This window comes from Sphaerodactylus townsendi, linkage group LG02 (assembly GCF_021028975.2).
Source record: "Sphaerodactylus townsendi isolate TG3544 linkage group LG02, MPM_Stown_v2.3, whole genome shotgun sequence".
NCBI classification, from domain to species: domain Eukaryota; kingdom Metazoa; phylum Chordata; class Lepidosauria; order Squamata; family Sphaerodactylidae; genus Sphaerodactylus; species Sphaerodactylus townsendi.
In genome coordinates, this window is record NC_059426.1 from 161814568 (window position 1) to 161839469 (window position 24902).

At 45.9% G+C, this 24902-nt stretch overlaps 1 protein-coding gene across 4 annotated transcripts; it reads right to left on the reverse strand.

Annotated features, from left to right (window-relative positions):
• Positions 1–1458: 1458 nt before the first annotated feature.
• On the reverse strand, positions 1459–24401 carry MOK (MOK protein kinase). Of its 4 annotated transcripts, none has more exons than XM_048483277.1 (12): positions 24282–24401; positions 14868–14982; positions 13899–13988; positions 11895–11965; positions 10028–10106; positions 9670–9718; positions 8352–8527; positions 6720–6821; positions 4932–5105; positions 4394–4505; positions 1944–2147; positions 1459–1857 (listed from the first exon to the last, which is right to left on the reverse strand). In XM_048483277.1, exons 1-12 carry the CDS (start codon positions 24325–24327, stop codon positions 1777–1779), a joined length of 1299 nt encoding a protein of 432 aa, XP_048339234.1. In that variant the 5' UTR covers positions 24328–24401; the 3' UTR covers positions 1459–1776. The 4 variants fall into 4 exon arrangements, with proteins under 4 accessions (XP_048339234.1, XP_048339233.1, XP_048339235.1 ...); XM_048483276.1 differs by having other exon boundaries at positions 8352–8530; XM_048483278.1 differs by lacking the exon at positions 24282–24401 and adding an exon at positions 23970–24168 and having other exon boundaries at positions 8352–8530.
• Between the last annotated feature and the right edge of the window lie 501 nt (positions 24402–24902).

A 24902-nucleotide genomic window follows, 5' to 3' on the forward strand; every position in this document is an offset into this window, starting at 1 on the left:
AGTTTCTTAAAAGTGAACTCTTGAAGGCACAATTTCAAACAGTTCCAGCGAGGAGGAAAAATGGGAATTGTCTAAAGAAACCATGATGGATGTCTAAGGAATTTTCAGCTGAGCTAAGATTTAAAACGGGCAAGCACATTCCCCATTCCTCTCCATGAGCAGTTGGCAGATTAGAGGTCAAGATACCATTCCCCACCGCTCCACATGAAGTGACCCTGCACTACTCACCATTCTCTCTGAACTCTCTCAACCTCACCTACCTCACAAGGTATCTGTTGTAGGGAGAGGAAGGGATTGGGATTGTAAACTGCTTTGAGGCTCCTCAAAGGTACAGAAAAGCAAGGTATTAAAAACCTACTCTTCTTCTGTTGCACTGGAATTATTCCTCCCCAGAGTGGGTATTCTGTTTGTTTGGCATTTTGTAGAATTTTGCAGTTTTATACAAAGGCCTCTGACAATCCCACCCCAACAGAAAAATTATAGTGCTGCTCTCTTTTTTAAAAAACAAACATGAATTTCTTTGGTTTATGCCCGCTGACTTTTCTGGAAAAATACCGTAGCTGCCGTACATCCAGGCTTTAAAAGGTAAGGTAGCAGCTAATCTGTCTGAGTGGTAATTATCTGTGTAGTATTATTGATTTCTGGAACTGCTTTTTGCCGTACCTATGATTCCTTTTTGGTTTTGTGAAAGGTTTTAACTTATTTCATTTGGGAAATCAGTGCATTTGTTGATGGGTATTGATGTGCACGCTCTACGCGGTTGGTAGATCACTGCTGACAGCAAATCCCACTAATGCTTCCTACTATGAAGAAAGAGCAATGCCAGTAAAACAGGACATTTTTCTCCGTGTAGAATGACTCTGTATGGAAGGGACACTGTAGTTAACCTTAATAACATTTGATCAAATAGCATTTTCATCATCATAAACAGACCATGCTTTTTTTTAAAAAAAAAAACCCAAAACAATTTATGTGGAGTAATTTTGAAAGAGTAAAGATCATATCCATGGAGGAGGAAAAAAAATCCCCCACAATGCTAGCAAAGGTTATTTGTCTTCCATTGCATAAACACACAAATTATTCTTTGAAATCGGTCTGTATTGAACTGTGTTGATAAGATACACTGTAATTTGACTGAAATGGCTGCCTTAGATGATTCATGCTTTCAGACTGTGGGATAATTCTTTGAGACAGCAACGTTTAAAAACAGGCAATCTTTTCATGAATGTTCCATGCAGAAACACCTGCCTATTATATAGGTAAGTAGTTTCGGGGGCGGCAGCGGGGGAAGGGAATCTTACGCTAGATTGCATTCAACTCAGGAGTAACAACATAATCCAGAAGACACTTTAACAAGACTCAAGTCTGGAAACTGCCAAATGACTATCTGAGAAGCTGACTCATCTCTCTCTACAGAGCGCATATACAAAAATACACAGATTCAGTCTTAACGCATCATAAATGAACACTTCTTTGCATTTAATATAAAACTCGTAACAATTTCAATCCTACCAGTCCAGCACAATTGAACAAGTATATGATCCACTTAAGAAGGGAGCAGGAGGGGGTTTTGTGTTGTTTATAAGGAACTTTAAAAAAAATCATAAAGTGCTATGAAAATGGTGCTTACATAGACAATCATGTTGTTGTTTTTAAAAAAATCAAGTACCAAAAGAACCGCTTATTGTCGCATCTTGCTGCAGCATTTGTGAAGGAAAGGCACTGGTGCTGTTGCTGTACCTTTGAGAATGTGGAGAGTGCAGGCGAGCCTGCCCGTCAGTAGTTTCCACCTCTTCTTTCCAGAGCCGGCAAGTGGAACTGTTTCACAGGAGACTTAAATTCCTTCTGCTTTTCAGACTGTTGGATGAGACAACAGAAGTTACAACCGGCTGCAACCCGGCTGCCTACAATTCTGTGTTAAAGAGAGGCAAGGCAGCTTTTACCTTGCAGTGCGTCCCAAAATAGGTGATGGGCTGCAACACCTGGACTGGTCTGTTGGTTGCTGGTAAGGTAAACACCGACTGAAATGGAGGACTAGGGTAACAAGGCAAGTTGGTTACTGCAGGAACAGTCAGTTTTGGCAACTCAACTGCACAGGGTGGTGTGTGACGACCCAGTGGATTCTCCTGGGCTTCCCTCAGGAAGTTCTTTTAAAATAAAAAAATACAAAATGCAGCATTTCAAAGTGGTGTCGTTCTGCAAACTACATAGAAGTTTATACAACAAACACACAATCTTGCTCTGATCTGTGCTGATGTGGTTATTCCCTCATCTGCGCCCCCGTGCTGACTCTCAAGACTTCCGCCCGACAGTTCTTTATCAGTGGTGTAATGTGAGGGTGCCATCCGGAAGAACCATCCGGAAGAACCATCCAGTGGAGATCTTTAGACCAGTGCAGACATGGCCAAAGAGGTGATGACAACTGTGCCCCAGGGGTGTTGTGTGGTTTCCGGGCTGTATGGCCGTGTTCTAGCAGCATTCTCTCCTGACGTTTCACCTGCATCTGTGGCTGGCATCTTCAGAGGATCTGATAGTGGGAAAGCTTCAGATCCTCTGAAGATGCCAGCCACAGATGCAGGCGAAACGTCAGGAGAGAATGCTGCTGGAACACGGCCATACAGCCCAGAAACCACACAGCACTCCAGTGATTCCGGCCTTAAAAGCCTTCGACAATACACTGCCCCAGTTGGTCGGTATGTGGTAGCAGTAGCGGGAAAGTCTCAGTGCAAAGCACTTGAGCGTGATTGGCTGGGATTAAAGGAGAAGGTGTGCATGTTGGTACGGTGGACACTCACCAAGAAAATGGGTTTGCATTCATTTGTTTCTCTGACTGGAAGGTGAATCCATCGTTTCACCTAAGGCTCAGAAGTACATCTAGTTTTCTTAATGCTGTTGCTGAGGGGAAGTGATGAAGCTAAAGTAATGGCTAAAGCACCTCCCCATGGCAATCATGGAAAGAAGAGAAGAAAAAGAGTCTGGATTTATACCCCGCCTTCGTCTCCTGTAAGGAGTCTCAAAGCGGCTCGCAAACTTCTTTCTCTTCCTCTCCCCACAACAGACATCTTGTGAGGTAGATGGGGCTGAGAGTGAAACACCATGAATGGGCAAAGATCAGAGGTATATGTAAAACAGAATGAGATAAACTGAAGGAGTGGACTGTTGGAAGTGTAAACACTTTGGTATTAGTCGTAAGTTTTCCGGGCTGTGTGGCCGTTGTTCCTAACGTTTCACCTGCATCTGTGGCTGGCATCTTCAGAGGTGTATCACAGAGGGAAGTCTGTTATAACCTCTGAAGATGCCCACCACAGATGCAGGCGAAACGTTAGGAACAAGATCTACCAGACCACGGCCACACAGCCCGGAAAACCCACCACAACCAGTTGGATCCGGCCGTGAAAGCCTTCGACAATACTTGGGCATTATGTCAGGAGGGAAACAGCACTTTCTTCCCAGTTTTAGAGGTTTTTGTTTTCCAAGGCCCAACCAAATATCTGATGCTTATCTGATTCCTTTTTTCCCTTACGAGACTAGCAATGGCAGACAAACCCTGGTGGCGCTACACTGGAGTAGGTTCTCTCTGCAGCTTGTCACGTACTGTGGCCTGAATCCACTGGAAGATGTCTGCGCAAGAAAAATGGAAAAACCCTTGGACTGGCCCTGCGTGACAAGGTGAACTCGGTGCATCCTGACCCGTCTCCCCACTTGCAAGCCATTTCTGAAGAGTGCGCTGTAAGAGACAGGAATGGAAACGTGCACCTGCTCACACATCACTGGATCCAAACCTGTGTTCTGAATTGAATAGAATCTTCTGACAAGCCAGTAAACAGATACTAAATTTAAGCCACTGGCAGGGTTGTTTTTGCAGCTGAGCCAGATGGCTTTGGGGTCCTTTCTAATGTAATATCATTGGGATCCATGTACACTTTGCAGAAAGAACGAATATCACAGCACATATCCAGAATCATTCCCCTCCAGTTGCATGAATAAACTGAGCCCGAAATGCTGTGCCTCCTGTATATTGCTCCAGTCTGTAATAGCATTTAGGACGGGGTCTGCAACCTGCGGCTCTCCAGATGTGCATGGACTACAATTCCCATCAGCCCCTGCCAGCATGGCCAATTGGCCATGCTGGCAGGGGCTGATGGGAATTGTAGACCATGCACATCTGGAGAGCAGCAGGTTGCAGACCTCTGATTTAGAATATTTGCAAAGCCTTTCGGAACCAGACAGACAACATCTGGACACAGAACAAATCCATACTTGGACTCCCAAAATTCCAAAGCCCTTGCGGCTCGTCCAGGAAGTTGATCAAATCGCCCAAGCGTTTTGCCGGCAGGTCGGAATGACAGTATGTTTAATAGGCTTATTAGTAATTCTTCGATTTAAAAATTACCTGCCTTTGAGCCTCCTTTGGAACACGCCGCAAGCCGATGCCGTCCCTTTCCAAGGGGTTTTCTGCTAATCTCACTTTTCTGCGCAGAGTCAAAGCTTGTTTCTCTGCTATCCTGTTCGGTGCAAAGCCAGACAAACCCCACATTTGAAATTCAGTAGCACAGGCTGGAGAGTCAACTGTCACAGGAATTTAGCTCGTTTGCTTTATGCTATGCAGTGATTCACAGTGTGGCTGCTAGTTACCTAATCCTTGTCAGGTAAAGTATGGAGTACAATTTTTGATTGGCATCCCGTGGATTTATCAGGGGTCCCCAACACGCCACCACAGTGTAGGCATGTTCGCTGTGCCACTGGAATTAAGCTGCGGCAATGATTTGGTGGCTGACTCCACCCCCTACGCCTGCCACAAACGCGCCCACACGCCCAAAAAGGTGGGGGACCCACAGGCTTGGTTTAATTTCGGGATGTACAACATCTGCTGCTCCCACCGCGTCTACTGCTCCGCTCAAGGTCCGCCTGCGTCGGCAGCCTCTGCTTACCTCAACTCTCTGAAATAAGAGTGCTGCAGTGCTTCGCGAGCGTCGATTCTGTCATCGGGATCGTACTGTAGCATTCCATACATGAGCGCCAGGCTTTTTCTGGACAAGTTCGGCATAAGCGGAGAGATTCCTTTCCCTTTTCTGACAGGAAAGTCAAAGCTCATCATCCTCGACCTGCGTTAAATCCAAGGAAAGAGAACGCGTTCCTGTCCATTGGTTCTAAGTATCACTGGGAACAGGGAGAGGCCTAAGACAGGGAGCTCACCAAGCACAGACTTCAAGCCCACTTGCTCGTCTCAGTTAAGCCCTGATTTATACGGTAAGTAATGTGCTTCAAGTAAGCTGCAACCTGGGCGAAACAGCCACATCTGTGCGCCAAGTAGGATGGCCCACATCCCCTACCCACCCCCTGAGGACACTGCAAGGAAGTGAACAGGGGTGGGGGCGCTCAAGCTTCACCATTGACCTTTTCTCTCCAAGTTGCTAGCCCCTATCTTTGGACACTCCAGCTGTCAGCCCTGGGTTTCTCAGGTTCATAAAGCCCCATCCTTCTCAGGAAGATCTCAGGAGGCGACCTGGCCTATCCTGCCTCTGACATCCTGGAAAAGGCTTCCAGGTGTAGCTCTGCGGCTTTCTAAGGTTGGCTCAGCTTCTATGACAGGGCACAGTGTTCAAAGCACTGGGCTTCTTTTATTGTAGCAATCTTTACAGCAGCCCCGTAGAGTAAGTCAATATTCTGGACCAAGAGAAGCTTGTTGAAGGCTTCCCAGGCAGTTCAGAGGATCCTGGAAACTGGGATTTCTTGGCTTTGCAATGTTATCTGGTGCACAGGTGTTTCCGGAATATTTGAAGCTTCCTTATACTGAGTCCAGCTATTGGTCTACTGAGGTCAGCCCTGTCTGTTCTGACTGACAGCCGCTCTCCAGTGTCTCAGTCTTTCATATCACTCACTACCTGATTCTTTTAGCTGGAGATAGCGGGGACTGAACCCAGGACCCTCACTACAGCAGTTCTTCCATCATGTATGCCAGCAAAGTTCAAATCTGGTCATATTTTAAAACAAATAGAATAGAGGAGAAGGATGGATGTGATCTGTAGGGGGGCTGGAAACCACAGGGTGAGGAATGTGTGGGAATAGCTGGCCATGCTGGCAGGGGCTGATGGGAATTGTAGTCCATGAGCATCTGGAGAGCCGCAGGTTGCAGACCCCTGACCTAGAAGTTGTTTCCAGATCCACTCCGGTCTTGGGGCCTTAAGCAGATGCTTCCATCCCACTTTTAAAGCTCCCCTCTGCAACAGAGAGAACTAGAAGCCTGCTTTTTGAAAGCAAAAGCAGATGCCAAGCAATCTGATGATGCATTCAACAGATGTCGTGATTTGCAAAGAAATCTGTGGCGTGACCATAACTCAGGACGTGGCTCATGCCTTCATAAGTCTATTAGCTAAAACACAAGACTCTGCATCGACAATAAACTATCATTCCTCAATAGTCTAAGCATTATTCCGGTGGTCTCCAAGGTGGGCCCGCTGACACCTGTAGAAAGTGGGCAAGACTGAGTGGGGCTTTTGCCCAGCAAGCCTTCTGATTGGCCATTCGAGATTTGAAGCTGGGGATCCATATGCATTGTTTGCTTAAGAAAGAAATGCCAGCGAGTTTTAATTCTAGCTCAGGGGTCTGCAACCTGTGGCACTCCAGATGATCAATTTAGCCATGCTGGCAGGGGCTGATGGGATTTGTAGTCCACGGTGAGCCGCAGATTGCAGACCCCTAGCTGATGCACTACTTACTGTTTGAACTTAACAAGAGTCTTCTTAGGAGGAGTGCCTATGATTTCATGGATTTTGGAAATCTGGTCCAGTTCGTTTGATCCCGGAAACAGCGGGTGGAAACTGTAAACAAAAGGGGAAACAGCACTGGTAATGCTGAATGCGAAATGTTCTCTGTGGCCAGAAAGCCAGGCTGCGGCCCTTTCTAATTAAGCCAGCGTGGTATAGTGGTTAAGAGGTGCACTCTAATCTGGAGAACCGGGTTTGAATCCCTGCTCTGCCACGGGAGCTGTGGAGGCTTATCTGGTGAACCAGATTAGCTTGTGCACTGCAACACAAGCCCTTGGGCGAGTCACAGTTCTTCAGAGTTCCCTCAGTCCGCCCCCCCACCTCACAGGGTGTTTGTTGTGGGTAGGGAAGAGACCCTTTGAGTCTCCTTGCAGGAGAGAAAGGGGAATACAACTGGTACACTCGATTCGATTTCGATTTCGAATACCTTTAATGGCATATAGATTGTTTAAGATTAGCTTAGCAAGATAATAACAGCCTTTACAACTTTACAATTTCTGACGAGTTAAAATAACACCATTTAAAAATTTAGCCACCGCTTCCAACAGCTCGTAGTTGTGGCTGTTTAAAAGATATATAACCTTCTGTTTATCTGTAATGCCTTCACTTCCATGCAGGAAGGGGATTATGTGCTTCTTCCTACCTATCTCATAAAAGGGACAATCCAACAGCATATGAGATACTGTTTCCACAGAACCCATGCCACACGGGCATTTCCTTTCTTTATGTGGGATTCCAAGGTGGCGTCCAAGGCTAAAGGAAGAAGGCAGGGCATTACACCTAGCTAAGGTGATTGCTCTCACATGCGGGCCTCAACCAGGAGATAAAGGTACTGGGCTGCAATTAGTCTATCCATAGGTATTCCCAGAGATCGGGGAACAGGTTTTATTAGCTTCCTCTAGCATCTGTTGAAACTCTCTGTCAAAGTCTCTTCTTGATAGCCCCATAGACCTCCTGCTCTGTTAGCATTAGCAGGTCCTCCAAGGAAATGCCCAACTCATTAAGTTTGGCTTCGATTTTAACCCACCACTGGGTTGTGTGGAGGATGGGCGTCCCTGGGATGTATAGTCCGTTCATCTCGATTAAAACAAATCCTGGCCCAAAACTTGAATGTACGGCACCAGGCCAGAGTTTCCAGCCGATGCTGGCCTGTTTCTAAGCACAGGGCCGCATAGGGAACAGAATGGGGCAAGCCAAGGATTTTATACAGAAAGTATGACTGGACCCTTTCAACTTCTCTGCTCCATGCCCCTATCCAGATGGGGATCCCATAAAGGATTTGTTGACTCACTTTGGCATTAAATGCTCTCAACGCTGCAGGGATGTATCCTCGGCCTTTCCCATAGAGGAAGCGTATAATGGCTGAGGCACTTAATTTAGCGGCGGAGATGGCCCGATTCCTATGTAGTGTCCAGGAGGCCCTATGATGGTAGGTAAGCCCTAGGTATTTATATGACTGCACCTGCTCGAAACTACTGTGGCCTATCCGCCAATTGGTGGCTTTCCATTTATGGGTAAATACCACAATTTTGGATTTAGAAAGGGGAATATAAATCCAAACTCTTCTTCTTCTTAACGGCTTACCTTGCCATTTCGTAGAACACACAGCCAACGCTCCACATATCCATTTTGTAGCTATAGTAGCCGTCGGTGAGAAGGCATTCTGGGGCTCTGTACCAGCGGGTAGAGATGTATTCTGTATATGGCTGTTTGGAATGTATACTCCTACAGGATCCAAAATCCCCTAATTTCAGAAGATCCTGCTGCAATGAAACAGTTGTGCATGTCAAATGAGAAGATTAAAAAAAAACCCAGAAAGATTTCCGAGAATGGACCAGTCATTTCAAGCCTAAACTAAGCAATCCTTATTACTGTCCCATACGGGGAAATGTGACCCGTTGGTTTTGTTGTTTGACTTAATGCTCACAATAACTTGATGAGCACGCACAATGTAAGCCTACGAAGATACTTGAAAATGTACAGACTCGGGAGCTAACATTTCAGAGGCACCTGCAGAAAATGTTCAACCTGGAAACCAGGTTGGCTGCTTTGAAACGAGAAAAAATTCTCCCTCTCGCTCTCTTTTGAGACTCAGCATGGCATAGTGGTTAAGAGCAGCAGACTCTAATCTGGAGAACCGGGTTTGTTTCCCCGCTCCTCCACATGCAGCCTGCTGGGTGACCTTGGGCCAGTCCCAGTTCTCGCAGAACTCTCTCAGCCCCATCTGCCTCACAAGGTGTCTGATGTGGGGAGAAAAGAAGGTGACTGTAAGTCGCTTTGAGACTCCTTAAATGGTAGAGAAAGGCAGGAAAACCTGCTCTTCTTCCAAGACAGCGGTCTTCAACCTGTGGGTCGCGACCCCTTTCACAGGGGATGCCTAAAACCATCGGAAAACAAATATTTCCAATGGTCTTAGGAACCGAGACACAAATAATTTTATGGTTGGGGGTCACCACAACGTGAGGAACTGTATTAAAGGGTTGCGGCATTAGGAACGTTGAGAACCACTGTTCTAAGACTTGTTATTTTTACCACAGTGACAGAAAATACACGGCCCTCCAGCAGTTGGAAAGGGAACAGGAACACTATCATCGGGTTTACAAAGGGAGTCCCAGGCACTAATGCCAGAACAGTGCAGTCCTAAGCACACTTATACCTTTCTGAGTCTAGGCAATTCAAAGGGGTCAGTGGTGGTGTGACTTTGCTTAGCACTGCCCTGCCTGTCTCTCAAGAGTGCCTTATTTTCCACAGGAGCGCGATGAATTTCAAAAATCCCAGCTCTGGAAAAAAGAACGAAGAGTCCCAATACTTTTGATGCTGATTGAATACAACTATTCATAACGGAGGTTTTGGATGGAGGCCATATCTTGTTTATACTGAAGCGTTGTCCAGCATGACCTACCTTTATTAATATGTTTTCTGGCTTCACATCTCTGTGGAATATTCCATTCCTATATTGAGAGAAGAACGACAGCAAAGTAAGCAAGGACTTATATGCCAAAGCCAGGATCCAGAGGGCCCAGGATTTTCAGGATACGTGCTCACTATTCCACCTAGTCTCTCATACCTCTTCTGGGAAGCCACACCCAAAGGTTATAGAATGCCCTAGGCAGTATCCAGGGTGGCACAAAAGGCTGCAGTGAGGACAAGTACACAGCCCTTTGTGCATGCACAGGAGCACTTCAGAAGCACAGATCCCAGCCCAGCTCCATCATCAAGCAGCCGTTTTTGCAACGACAACAAAAACGCCGTCCTCCTACCTATGCATGTGGTCGAGAGACTTGCATAACTGGTACATGTAACTCATTGTTCTTCTTTCAGGCAGTGGTTTTTTTCTCCCTAGATTTTGAAAGAGGGAAATTAAAGAGCTGGCACTTCATCTTTTACACAGCAATCCCTGTCAGCCGCCCAGCTTACAGCCACTTCTGTCTCTCCAAGTATGTTTACGAGAGGCGCTGTTCCTACGCTGGTAGCAATTTGCACTTTCATATTGTCTGCAACATCTTAATCCCACCTTTCCTCTGAAGAGGTGGCATGTGTGACACTTCCCTCCTTCATTTTATCCTCACAATTAATCTATGAAATGTTGATTGTCATCAGAAGGAGGGCAGGAAGCTGTTCCTACTGTCAGCTGAGTATAGAACTTGCAAATATGGGTTTAAATTACAGGCAGAAAGATGCCGGCTGGATATTAGGAAACAAAATTTTACAGGAAGAGTTGTTCAGCAGTGGAATTGGCTGCCTAGGGAGGTGGTAAGTTCCCCCTCACCCCCACACTGGCAGTCTTCAAGAACAGGCTGGAGGAACACTTGTCGGGATGATCCTGCACGGTGCAGGAGGCTGGACTAGATGATCTATATGGCCCCTTCCAACTCTAGGATTCTATGACTTCTTCATCTCTGCCGGTTTGACTGGAAAATCCCCATTTGGATTTTGCTTCTTGCTTGTGAGACTTGAACACTCACAGCTGGAGAAGGCCTGCTGTGCACATGGAACTGTACCGACTAGTCATTTTATCTTAATGGGAAGGAGGCTGTGAAGGAAGCTAGCTTTCCGTGCACGCAGAGAAAGGACAAGCCACGCCACCCTAATCCTCTCTCCCCAGCTTCCTTGCCTCAGCCGGTCCCTTTGAGCTGGAAAGCGCTTTTCAAGCATCACAGCTTTGAGACCGGAAAAGCTAAATGCAGAAGGGTTACAGCTGGGGTCCTATTATTCAGTGTACTCGCCACAATGATTCCTGTTCCTTGCATACTGCCTCTTTTCATCACTGCCTGCACTCCTCCTTTCCAGCCCACAGCCTCTGCAATTATATTGGAGACGTCTGCTCCATATTTCAGATCCTTTCCTTATCATCACATACTGGGAACAAAGTGGTGTGGGTTTGCAGACAAAACGGTTAGATCTAAGGATTCTCAACTATCCCCCTTTTCAATTTGCTCCCTGGACTGTTCTCTCGGAACGTTTCTCCCCACACCTCTGCAACATTCTGGAGAGTTGAATGGGCTGCAGAAGAGGAGGAGGGTGGGTGGCTGGCAAATGCCCCCCGCTTTCTGTGGGCCAAAATGACTTATGGTAGAAGAAAGTGACTTCTGGATCCAACCCAAAGCATATGTCCTTAGAAAGTTTCCTAAACAGTTTTCACAAGATTACACCTGATGTCCAACATTTCAATAACATTGGGTTGGATCCAGCCAGCTTTTCTACTGATGAGAAAGGCAGAAGGAGTCCTCAGTAACTACCCGAACAGGGATCTATCTGCATGTACAAAAGCCACATGAAATGGAAGATGTAATAAAGATGGGAAACAGGTAAGACTAAATGAACAAGCTGGTGGAATCCAATCCATTCTGTTTGTTTTCAGGAATCTGGATTTTTGCAAATAACTAAAGGTACCCAGTCCTGACCTGGACAGCCTGATCGCCTCAGATCTCAGAAGCTCAGCAGGGTCAACCCTGACAAGTATTTGGAAGGGAGGCCGCCAAAGAATAGTAGGGTTGTGACGTGGAGGCAGGGAATGGCTAACCACCTCTTGCCTTAAAACCCCCACCAGGGGACGCCCTGATGTGACTTGTCAGTAAAACCCAAATGTACACAATACTTTTACCTGTCATCGCATGGCCCACGTACCTTTTATCAGTTCATATATGTTCATGTCCATAAGTTCACATATCAATGCAACAGCACCAGCTTTCTTGTCACTAAAAAAAAAGTTCAATTTTATTGTAACTACATGAAAACTGGAGGTTCCTCTTGTTCTTTTGGTTTGTTTTTTTCTCCTTGCAAAAAGGTTTATTTTCCCACCATGGGATTTATTTATGCCCACAGTTTTCTGTTTAATTTTTAAAATCTGCCTTTACAAAATGTGAAAAAAGAACTGAAAATAAAAGGTCCTGTGGTAGCCGATAGAAGGCAGTGTAGGCAAAATGACCTACGTATTGTCGAAGACTGGACGCAGCGTGCAACATACTTCTCTCTGTGATACACCTCTGCCAGCCATAAATGCATGTGAAATGTTAGGAACAAGATCTACCGGACCACGGCCACACAGCCCGGAAAGCCCACAACAACCATAATTACCTGCATTCTGTTATCAATGATATGTGACTCTCGATATTGTTTTAAGGTAAAACAACTTTCAGATTATCAGTAACAATTTGGTCGCAGACAAATTAGACCATGCAAGGAAGAACCAGGTGATGATAAAGCAAACTTAAACATTCTTTTTAGAGCAGGGAAAAATGAGGTGTAATAGCAGCATTTCACAGTTCTTGATTTCAGGAGAATCTAGTGTGAAAACTGGAGGCAGAATAGCTGACAATCATTTATTGCCTATACAAAATACACATCTTCCAGCAGATGAAATGCTCTTTGGTTTAAAATCTTTAGTCCCAGATTGCATTTCCCTTGTGCCTTTGGCATTGTCAGTTTGGCACCATATATACACTCAGAGACCAATTATAAAGACAGAAGGGGGGGGGGCGCAATATATTTTTTAAAAATTGTATTGTACAAAGAGCTTATGGGGAAATCTGCCATCAGTAGAATGCACCAAAGATATTCCCATTGCTTACATTGTGCAAGCTTCAAGAGATCAGAAGCCCCTATTTCCAGCAGATGTGTCTGGGGCACAACTAGACATGATGGTGAGAGATTCATGACTAGATCTTTCCTCTGTGTGTGTGTGTGTGTGTGTGTGTGTGTGTGTGTGTGTGTGTGTGTGTCTGTTTTTAAAAGCGATAACAGTGGCACTGTGGGAGGAGGAGATTACTTGGATTGGAAATGCACCCCTGGGAAGGGGTGGGTTTAATCTTTCTCCTTTGCCTTCTTTTTGCGATGCAAACTCCCCACTTTGTGTTGCAGAACTTGTACAGGCACCCATCTTTTTAAAAATTATTTCAGCATTTACGTGCTGCTCTTCCCCAATGGGGACCCAAAGTGGTGTTCAATACAAACATACAATGTGAATCAACAAATGTGAGAAGGAGAAAGGACAGGTTTCCATGTACAGGACATGTCTTTCTCTCTGCCAGCAGATTTTAGTCCTGACTAAGACAGTCAGCTAAAAAGCTGAATGGCAAGAACCGCTGGACTCTTGTCCTTTGGCTCTCACCTCTGGGCCAGATCAGGCTTAAAGTGACAGGACATCTCCTCTTACGGGTCAAAAAGAAGCCACTGGCGGGGGAGGGGCTTGTGTGGTTTGTCCTGTGACTCACCATGTCCCACCACTGCAGTTCTGAAAAGCTTATTTCTCCTCATCTCTAATGCCAGCTGGCTTTTAGCAAACAATTCAGATACAGCCCACTAGCGAATTACCCTTCTAAACTCCGCAATCCGAACTCTCCAGCTACTATTAACTCTTTCTTTTTAAATACAGAGATCTGACCACAGATCTTCTCTCAAGCCTAGCATGCCTCTTGGCTACCACATTGCAGACAGGAGGAATGCAGAAAAAAGCAGGCTATCCTTTAAAAGAAAAAAAGCCGGATTGTTACCTCAAATATTAATCTGATTGAGGCTGCTGAATTAAGTGATGATTAAACACCTCCCACAATCTCATTTCTTTTTAAAAAAAACAGTGCTGAAGAACAAGCAAGGTACAGGAAGGGGTACAAAAAAAATCACACCGCTTACAATATCACTTCGTGCAGCGTAAGGATGTTTTGGTGTGGATTCAGTCGCCTTAACGCTTGTATTTCTCGCAGGCTGTTCACATGTTCGATGCTAAAATACAGTCAAAATGAGAAAATTAGCTTAAACCATTTAGGTTGACAGTGTAGCTTACCCTGCCTAATTAACAAAGAAACACAACTTTGTGATGCTCTGTTCAATTGTTGGGTCAGGTCACGTGGACACAGTGGAACCTCGGTTATCGTCAACATCGGTTTTTGTCGATTTCGGTTTTTGTTGGTTGTTTTCAGCTTTTTTTGGTCTCGGTTTTTGTTGGTCACCTCGGATTTCGTCAGCGTGCCAACGAAATTTGCTGCGACTTTTGTGCAAAATTTGCTGCAACTTTTGTGTTTTTCCTGCTCTGACTGCGTAGCCTCGGTTTTCGTAGGTTTCAGTTTTCGTCGGATGTTTCCGAATGGATTACCGACGAAAACTGAAGTTTCACTGTATGTGCTGTAATCTTTAAAAACCCTGTGAAGTGCATGCATAAAACTGTTTGCCTGCACTGGGATTCCATGGTTTCTTTCTTCTTTTTCTGGCAACAGTTTCCAATGTTGCATCAGAACTCTCTGAGATGTTCCCCTGTAGTCTGAAAGCCACTTATGTTGGCCTTTGGAAGACGTGCCGCTGGATCTGAGCTCTAAATATATCCTTTGTTTTTCTGTTTTCTATGCAAGGTGAGCCTTGCTCTACTCATTTGGTTTCTAGGGCCTCTTCAGCCACACTGATTTCTCAATCATGTGATGGCGGAGAAGCCTGAATATTCACTTTGGTGATTCTTAAATCAAATAAGATTATAGGGTCCTCATCAACAGGGTTTTTGCACTGCATTTTTAAATGTTCAGAATCCACTTTAAAATCATGTTTTGACGCGGAAGGTTAAACAAACTGTTTAGACTTTGAGGCTAAGTTGGAAATATCACTTGTGCTTACCTATCGAAATGCTGTTTCATTTGCTTACATGCATAATGTTTTCCATCTCTCAGACACTGTATCTTCAGAACATCGGAAAAAGTTCCTTCACCAATTTTACCAATTGTTTTGTATTCTAAAACAATCAACAAAACAAGGTTTCAGTACAGGTGTCAAGCTTATTATCTTTAGGCTAGCTTAATAAAATCCTGCTTCAAAAAAACACAATTGTAATAGTGGCTTACTTATGGTTCACACATCTCCAGCCTAGAGAATCAGCCATTTGAGCCCTTTGAACCAACTCTCAAGTATCTGTCAAGAGATTTCATCTTTCATCATTGCAAAACGATTCTGAAAAGTACAGCTCTTACTACGGATTATTGTGTGGAAAGCTGATGGCCTGTGATGAATCGGATTTTAAGCCCATTTTAGATTCCCAATTAAGCTAAACATACATAGCCACATTCTTCCACATTATTTCACAGAATGAAAACGCTAATCAGGTATGTGCCTAGTTGGTATTCGTAAGTCTGAATCTGATGTGCATCCATGCCAGACACAAATTACAGACATGCAAAGAACTTGACAGTTATAGGGTTTAAATTAAGCGAGTATTTATGGGCTGGTTTTGTCCTCTTGAGAATTTCCACATCTGTGTCGGAAGCTCGGCATTCACAGCTGTAGCAAGAGTTGTAATCTTCACTGTGTCTAAAACATGATTTTGATCCAGCATTTTTCCTTAGCTCTTGCGCCTGGCTAGAGTCTAGTTCAGGGGTCTGCAACCTGCGGCTCTCCAGATGTTCATAAACTACAATTCCCATCAGTCCCTGCCAGCATGGCCAATGGTGGTTGGACAGAAAGTTAGTATGGATCTGCAGGTGCTTACTGTAAAAAGGGTACTGCGGCAATGCTACTGGCCCCCCTTCCTTTTGCGAAGATGCCCTGTTGGAGAACAGTTAGGTCTCAAACCTTGAAGCAATAAATGGACTCTGTATTGCTGATCAGTAGCATTTATTGACAGGCATTGAAGCACCCAGCTGGACAAAGCCAGTCCTGGGAAACCTGGCTTTTGCTACCCGTTTTATTCCAATGTTAATCCCCCTCTCCCATTTCCCCAAAGAATGTGAGAGTTAGTTTAGAGTTAAGGCGCCCCACGGTCGGCGATAGAGATAGAGCCACCTGGCATCCTACCCCCCACAGGACAATGGAAACAATCCCGTTTCCCATGAGACCAAAGTGTCAGGGGAAAGCCTAGTTATCTACTAGGCATGTGAAGCCATAAAGCAAAGATCAAGGAAAGAATATCCCAGGACAGCAGTGATAACATATAGCAGGCTGGTTACATATATCTTGTAGCAATTACACTGAGCTAGGAATGCATCTGAGATACAATTGAGCTAGGGATGCATCTTAATCAGCTAGATCCAATCCCCTTGACAAGAACAGTGCTCAGAAGAGCCACAGACTTATCACTCTTCTAAACTCTCCAGCGGATAATGCATTGCAACATAATTTCTTGACTGCGGTTAAAAACATGACTGTGTCTATTAATCCCACACAGAGGCTTTCCAAAAACAGCTTTGCCGAGTCCTCATTTCAAGAAAAGAAAGAAGCAGATCTCTTTCACTCTTGCCATTCCTTCCTGGTGAAGATCTCCGATGGTGAATTTATTTACACTGCAGCTCAAGGAAGAAGGCAGGGCTGAAGAATCTTGATTTCTGTATTTATACACTTCTGCTGCTACTCTTTTTACAAAGAAGTCAGCTGCACTATGGAGTAGAAATTAGGGGGGGGGGTTGGGTGAGATTTCTCTCTTCCCCCACCCGTTTAAAACAAAACGCTTGTGCATTAGGAGCATAGCGCAACAGCACAATTTACACTATACAAAATGTGGAAGGAGCGACTTTGCATTCAACTACAGATTAAGTTTCTGTAGCTCTCTGCTTTTTGTGCTTCTAGTCCCTGGATTGTCTTTTAAGCACCCCCCACCCCACCCCCTCAACTACCTCACATTCAAACACTGCTCAGGCTAAGGCTTGTGTAGCTTTTGCTAACAGAACAATGCTGTATTCCCTCCAGCCACCTTGTGTGCTCATAAGGCGTCCATCACCCTTTGGTCCGGGCACAACGGGCAGAGCCTGCTGAAGAAAAGGTCAATAAAGGCAATAAAGGGAGAACAGCTCCATCACATACAGCAGCCAGCCCGGCTGACTCTGGAGGTAATGGGATTATGTGGGACATCAGTCACCCAAAATGTGATTTCTTGTAAAACACCAGACAGCCTTATTAACCAAGTATATTAGCACAGCAGTTTGAGGTGGACTGCCTGGCTGCACCCCCTTCACTCTGACGCACTGCAATTCTGTGACGTACGCCCGTGGCAAGCCCCTGCCTCACTGTTTTGACACGACAGCTTGGAAAGGCCTGGTGCTTCCTTGCAAAGTCGTGATCCCCGGAGACCAGACTGCGGGGGTCAAAAACTGCAAGGCTTGGTGGGATCTTCCAAAACGAAAGAGGAGGGCAGAGATATCCATCTTTCAAGCAGGGTCACACAGAGAGGTAACGTTTATGGAAATTAAAAACCATGGGGGTAGGTGCTACGGACATTTTAAAGGGAATAGTACGATATACGATGAAACAGATGCATACAAATAATTAATAGGTACAGGACGGACAAAATGAATTTTTTAATTCAATTAATAATTAATAGCCCAGTCTGGGGGGCGGGGGGGCAAATAGGCTTAAGGAGCCAACTGGCTTTGGAGACACACCTGCATAAGTGCCCCTTGTGGCGGCACAGGACACCAGTGCCGTAGCACCATTCTTGAGCACCAGCTGCACAGCTAGCACAACTCATGTGCAGGGGTTTGCACCTCTGAGCTGACATCACTGTGGGCAGATCGTGGAACATGGTCAATGTTGCTTGGCTCCCTAATGCATACCAGCATGGCGTAGAGGTTAAGAAGGGTGGACTCTGATCTGGAGAACTGGGTTTGATTTCCTACCGCACCAATTGAGTGGCAGACTCTAACCTGGAGACCTAACCCTAACCCTGAGCCCATGAGGGGAAAGATGGCGTATTTATTTATTTCGATTTGTATGCCGCCCTCCCCACAAGGGCTCAGAGCGGCTTACATTAGTTAATAACATATGATTTTTTAAAAATAAACAATTAAAACAGTTATAATAGTTAAAACCCAATCTAAAATAGTTAAGAAGAAGAAGAAGAAGAAGAAGAGTTTGGATTTATATCCCCCCTTTCTCTCCTACAGGAGACTCAAAGGGGCTTACAATCTCCTTCCCTTCCCCCCTCACAACAAACACCCTGTGAGGTAGGTGGGGCTGAGAGAGCTCTGAGAAGCTGTGACTAGCCCAAGGTCACCCAGCTGGCATGTGTGGGAGTGTACAGGCTAATCTGAATTCCCCAGATAAGCCTCCACAGCTCAGGCGGCAGAGCTGGGAATCAAACCCGGTTCCTCCAGATTAGATACACGAGCTCTTAACCTCCTACGCCACTGCTGTGTTAAAACACATTTCAATTAAAATCAACTAAAAGCTTAATTCCAAATCAGAGTTGTTGTTGTTTTAAAAAACCATGGCAACAGGGGCCACTTAAGCCAATAGGGGTTAAGAATGTAGGCCAGCTATAATAGATAATAATATTAATAGATAATAAACAAATAAAAAGAAACAGTGTTGTGGCCATTGTACAGGCCGGATTCCTGGCTGGGTACCCTTGCCGAAAATATTGACCATCATAAAATGCGTGGCTGTTGCAGGTGGTGCACCAGGGAGGGTCCAGCCCAGAGCCCTCAGAGCTGGGAGCATCCACCCTAGGTGAGGTGAGTGTCCACGACTGCACCATGGAGGGATCACTCAGCCGTAGGGATGTGCAGATCTTGTCATGGCCTGGCCCTCATACAAGGAGAAAGCATATTTATGCTTTTCAAGTGTTGGATGTTCCTCGCTCTGAAGTCACCCCACCCCCTTTTCAGAGGAAGAAACAAAATGTCCAAAACAGAACTGAAAGCTCTGGGAGTGGGGCTGGGAGAGCCCCTGTCACCAGCTCCGGGGTCATCCCCTGCCGCCTCTGCGTCTGCTGGCTCTGGGTCGGTTGTGGCTGTGCGAGGGTTTTCGGCTGCACTGCACATGCAGCGGCTCACAGCCTCCCCCCCGCCCCCAAACACCCTTGCCTACATGCCTGCAGCAAGGCTTTGTGTGGTGGCTGGCTTTGGGTGTCCATGGGAGGGGGGAGAATGCTGGGGCTTGTGCCACCACTGGCAGATGGACAGAAATTTGTGACAAGACTTGGTTCAAGAAGGATGATGATGATGATGAGTTTGGATTTTGGATTTATATCCCACCTTTCTCTCCTTTAAGGAGACTCGAGGTGGCCTCCAACTCCTTTCCCTTCCTCTCCCCACAACAGACACCTTGTGAAGTAGGTGGGGCTGAGAGAGTTCAGAGAGAACTGTGGCTAGCCCAAGGTCACCCAGCAGGAATGTAGGAGTGTGGAAACACATCCGGTTCACCAGATAAGCCTCTGCCACCCAGGTGGAGGAGTGGGGAATCAAACCCAGTTCTCCCAATTAGAATCCACCTGCTCCTAACTACTGCACCACTCTGGCTGTGCTGCAGACAGTGAGTGAACATCCCTGCCCCTATCCCTTTCTGCCCTGGGCTATGATGGACACTTGGTTGGCTCTTGACCCATGATTGGTTTGGGCAGCCCTGGGTATCACAGTGCCACTGCATCCTCCCAGCCCCTCCAAGAAATTCAGCGGCGCAGCCACTGAAAGCCAAAAAAGATAGATTTTTTTCCTGCCGGCTGTCAAGTAGCTAAACCCTACAGAAAGCGGACTAGCGGTACCATAGCTACACCATAGCCAAGTGTCCAGCGCAGACACATCTCAGGGTTGCTCGTGGAATTAACTGCCACTACAAGTGTAGGTAGCTTTAAATGGTGGTTAGTTACATAAATTCACAGAGGAGAGGTCCATCAATGTTTATTAACCACAGGTTGGTCTTTGAAGAAGTATTTGAAGAGTCTTATTCCCTGTCAGAAATGCTGTTAGCCTTTTAAGGTGCTACTCGACTCTTGCTCTTTTCTACTGTGACAGACAGAATAATACAGCAACCCACTGTGATCGATCTCCCCAGGAACTAAAGTGAATTTCCACATTCAAAGACAGATATGCTGAAACCTAGAGTTAGGAGGCAACATCACTGGAAAGCCTCACCGTCTGTGCCCTGTTTTTGGCCTTCAAGCGCAACTAGTTTGGCCATCATGTGAAACAGGATGTTGGCCTACTCTGATCCAGCAGAATTTGACAGTGGCACAGTAATCCTGTGCAGGGCTATTCCAGTCTAAACCTGGTTGATTGATACTTTACGTTAGCTTAGTCTGGAGTAACGTTCCATAAGATTGCACTGTGTCATGGCATCACATAGAAGAATGAAGAAGGAGAAGAAGAAGAGTTTGGATTTATAGCCCCCCCCCATCTCTCCTGTAAGGAGACTCAAAGGGGCTTACAATCTCCTTTCCCTCCCGCCCCCCAACAAACACCATGAGGTGGGTGGGGCTGAGAGAGCTCCGAAGAGCTGTGACTTGCCCAAAGTCACCCAGCTGGCATGTGTTGGAGTGCACAGGCTAATCTAGTTCCCCAGATAAGCCTCCACAGCACAAGTGGCAGAGCGGGGAATCAAACCCAGTTCTTCAGATTAGAGTGCACCTGCTCTTAACCACTACACCACTGCTGCTCTCAAATGCATGCGCATGCATGTATTTAGCAACTATTGCATTCCGGATCTGAATACCCTTTTCCTCTTTATTCACTTGGGCAATATCTGCAGAGCACATATTCTCCAACAGCCTTCACAAGGCTCTTCTGCTTCTTTACATGAACTCAGGTGCCCTGACTTCCTCTGAATCCTTTTTGTCTGCACAGATTGGGGAACTGTTAGTTACAAACATATACTAGGGCCTGTAACCTTAGTCTTGTACAACTGTGAGGACTTTAATGACCTTCCATCTTGCTTCTAAAGCTGTGGAGCCAAATGTCCTGCTTGGGACAGTTAGAGGGCAGTTGTGGTCAGGAGCATTTTTAAACCAACTTTGGATAACTGGCCAGCTATATTCCTTTCAAAATAAAGGGGATTTGGCCACGGCTGCTCACACCTTTGTGACACACAGGCTGCTGTTAAGGTCTTAGTATTCAGAAGAGTATCTGAAAAATGCTGCTGCAATGGTGGGAACACACAAGTGCTGCTCTGTTCCATCTTGTGGCTATCTGTTTGTTTCTGAGCCCACTTCAAAGAGCCAACTGATCTTTAAAGTCCTAGATAGGTCTGGAGCTATGTTAGCGGAAGGATTGCCTTGTCCTATGTAGGACTCTATGATCATCTTTGGATATCTTACTTCATGGGCTTCCATACTCTGAAATACTGTCACCACATAATTCTAGAATGCCCTCCTAGGAAAAGCCCACCTGATCCCATCTCTTCGTGGTCTTCTACTACATGCTGGAACTTGTCATCTTTGACAAGGCCTTTTGACTTCTACGTTCTGCTTAGACTGTGGGCTAATTATACAGCACTAGAGCTGATTTCATTATATTTGGATTAATTGGCATTTCCTTTATGCTTTTCACCTTTCAACTGGCTTTTACATCTTCATTCGCTTAAAAGAAACAGCATAGTATACTAGTCAGGTTTTTATACTGTTTTAAAGCTATGAACCCCCCTGGGGATCTATATTAAGTTGTCAGGGAAGGCGAGAAGGGCTTTTAATTAAAAGAAATCATTATGTGCTCTGGTATCTTTAGTATCAGATGTTATGCAGCAGCATATTTTACAGCTGTAAACCACATGATGACTACACCAATCCTTCATACTGACCCTTGTTAGCTCAGGTAACACAATGGATTCTATTTAGATTAGTGCACAAACCATAGTCTGCTGTTGCATACACCCCACAATACTGGATGCCTCTTTTTCACAGACTGTATAAAATAAGAAAAATAACACTAGTCTACCCAGTAAGGGATTTGTCTGTCAGGGTCTCAAGTGGCTATTTTCCTGCTCTGTTACCTGAGTACCTTTGTCTGAAAATTCAAGGGAGGAATTTTATGCACACTAAACCATATGGTGTATGATTGAACTATGGGCCCTACAAAAATAACTTCCCCAGCTTCTTTGTCTAGAACAGGGGTAGGGAACCTGCGGCTCTCCAGATGTTCAGGAACTACAATTCCCATCAGCCCCTACCAGCATGGCCAATTGGTCATGCTGACAGAGGCTGATGGGATTATTCTAGGCTGGCAGAGCTTACGGAGATCTGATCTAAGGCTGCTAATATGTAGTCTACAAAAATTAGCTTTTCTAATTATTTCAGTAAAAAGCCATTCCAAATAAACCAGACCTCCTATAATCTCTATCTGGGAGTAAAATCCACAGAATTCTGTTTCTGAGTACATACAAACAGCATTAGCTTTTAGGAAACAGTGCAAATGTTTCTTCTAGCAGGAGCCTTCATAGCCTGTATCACCACCAGGTGTGTGAAATGGGACTGAAAACATGATAAGTATAGGTTTACTCTGAGAGAAATTGGCGGCTAGACCAATAAGAATTAAAAGGGCAACACACTCGATTTCAGTCCAGTGCCTAGCTAAATGGAAGAGTATTTTATTTTAGCAATATGAGAGTCCTTAAACTTTATTTAGTTTTTAATAGTCAGGTTTATAAATGAAGCCAAGTTAATTAAGTTCTACCTCATATGGAATCAAAGTACTTGATTCTGTAATCTTTTATGCCAATAAAGGCTAGGGAATGATTCTGTAATCTTCTTGAGTAGCATGGAACAGAAATATTTTAAATAACGATTCCACTGCTTCACATTTCAACAGCCCCTTTGAAAAGCTTAATGCTGTGCACCTGATACCCTTTCAAGTTCCCACAAGCTTTTTTCAATCTTACCTATTACCCTCCACCTTTCCCCCAAAATGCTCAAATCCTCTGCTGCTAACACCACAAATTTATTATTAGGGCCACAGCATTATGTACACATCAAATTCGGGACAGAGGAAGATGGGGAAGGAGAAAGAGGACAAGGTGTTGATGTTTATAAGATTTTTACCCCACCATTTTGCCTTCATGAATGCCACCAGATGATGGGCAGCCCAATCTAGGGGCGGTGTGCGTGTGAAGTGACTTGTAGAGTTGGTGTGGGCTTGTGCCGATGTGGGTGCTCACCTCGATGGCACAAGTGGCAAATGTTCCAGTAGAGTTGGCAAACATGGTGGCAGGTGGACGTCGGACAGCTGTGCAGCACCTGGCCTGGAAGTGGCTCCTGACCCCAGAGCTGCCCTAGCCTAAATCTGGAAAGCAGCCCAGCTGGGGGATGGCTAGGAGCATTCCCTGGGGTGGAGCTGTCCTTAGTTGGCTTCCTCTGGGCTTTTGGCTCAGAAATGTTTCTGCCACAGGCCTACAATTTAAACCACGCAAAAGGGTAGCATAAGTCCATTTGCCACAATGGGGCTTTTCAGACAACTGGAGAATTTATGGAGTTGCTGCTCTTCCACGCCGCCTGGAAGCCCTCTGGAGGTGACATGGTAGCAGCACAATCCCCAGTCATTGGAGCCCTCTGGATTGGTCTGTAATTGAGCACTCCTCCAATCTATTCAATTGAGCATATTCCTAGGACACTTTAATGCTTGTCTATTTTTACCTTGTCCGCCACTTGTTTAATTTGGTCAGATTGGATCCGTAAAAGGACAAAACTCAAGAAGCTTTTTTATTTTTGAACAAAAAGGATGTACATGTGAATACGATGGGATCATGTCCTCAAAAGGACAACTCTAGTGAACTTAATTATTTTGCACGGCCATAGAGGGCGGTGGCTTATCCACCCCCATTCTTCTATTTCTTCTCTCCCCATCCACATACGCCTGCTTACCCTTTCCTCCCAAATCTGGGTAAAAAACACATACACACACCCCACACACCATTCCGTACTTCCCAAGTGTTGCCTGCTGATCCATACTGCACAGGTAAGCCAAATCCCCCCCCCCCCCCATGAGGGTCGCCTGCTCTTGCCCTCGTCCCCGCCCCCCTCATCTTCCTTACTGTTCATCCTCCGCTCGCTTTTCCCTGGGTGCCCGCCGGGCCGGGCGGTGGGGAGGGGGTGGGTGACGAGGACGCTGTCCTCTCTGCAGCTCCAGACCCCCTCCCCAGGGCAGAGCTGTCAGGGCGCCATGTTGCATCCCCGTCACCCTGGCAACCCCAGAGCGTCGAGCTCTCCCTGACCCCGGGAGCGTGACCCTGCCGGCCCCGCCCCCTACAGTGCCGCGCAAACGCAGTGGCGCCGTCCTCGGAACCTTTGCACACACCTCCTCTCACCTCTCCCGCCCCTAGGGTGACGCAAGCGCAGTGACTCACCTCCGCCCTCGCCTATTAACTGCGGGAAGCATAAGGTGGTCTTCATGATCGCAGGGCTTTGTCATGGGCGCGTGCGCAGTGGCTGCCTCGCCCGTCTGCTAGCCGCCTCCTTGCGCCGAGGACGCTCGCTTGTGCGCAGCCGCAACTCTCGGGCGCCCTTAATCACCCCTCCACCAGCCATCCTTTGTGCGCATGCGCGGTGTCTTACTGCTGCGGTTTGGTAGTACTGTTCTAATCGAAGTGCTTGCTTGAGAGTTAACCTTTTATTGTGATAGAAAGCCCTGATTTAGGTAGTCCGAGTTAAGTGTTATTTTTTCTCCTGTCTGTTTATCTAAGTGGGGTCATGTCTGGTTAGTGCTTTGGTGGGAGGGAGAGCACCAAGGACTTTCAGGGTTGCAGAAACGGAATACTCACCTAGGTCTTCATGCCTCTTGCCTTGAAAAGCTGGTGCGGGCTTCTGCCGATGTGGGTGCTCACCTCGATGACAGGTAGAGCCCTCTACCTGTCGGGATAGGGCGGTATATAAAACCAAATAATAAATAAAATAAACATAAATAAAAATGTGCAAGCAAGGGAGAAACAAGGGAAAAGGAGAATCTTCAGGCATGATATAATGTGCAC

Bases quoted from the DNA above. Each gene is read 5' to 3' on its own strand.
- MOK (XM_048483276.1), bottom strand. From the start codon at position 24,327: ATGAAGACCACCTTATGCTTCCCGCAGTTAATAGGCGAGGGCGGAG. The intron at 14,983-24,281 runs GTGAGTCACTGC...TGATTGTTTTAG, and splicing joins GTTAATAGGCGAGGGCGGAG to AATACAAAACAATTGGTAAA. The intron at 1,858-1,943 runs GTAAAAGCTGCC...CTCATCCAACAG, and splicing joins ATTTTGGGACGCACTGCAAG to TCTGAAAAGCAGAAGGAATT.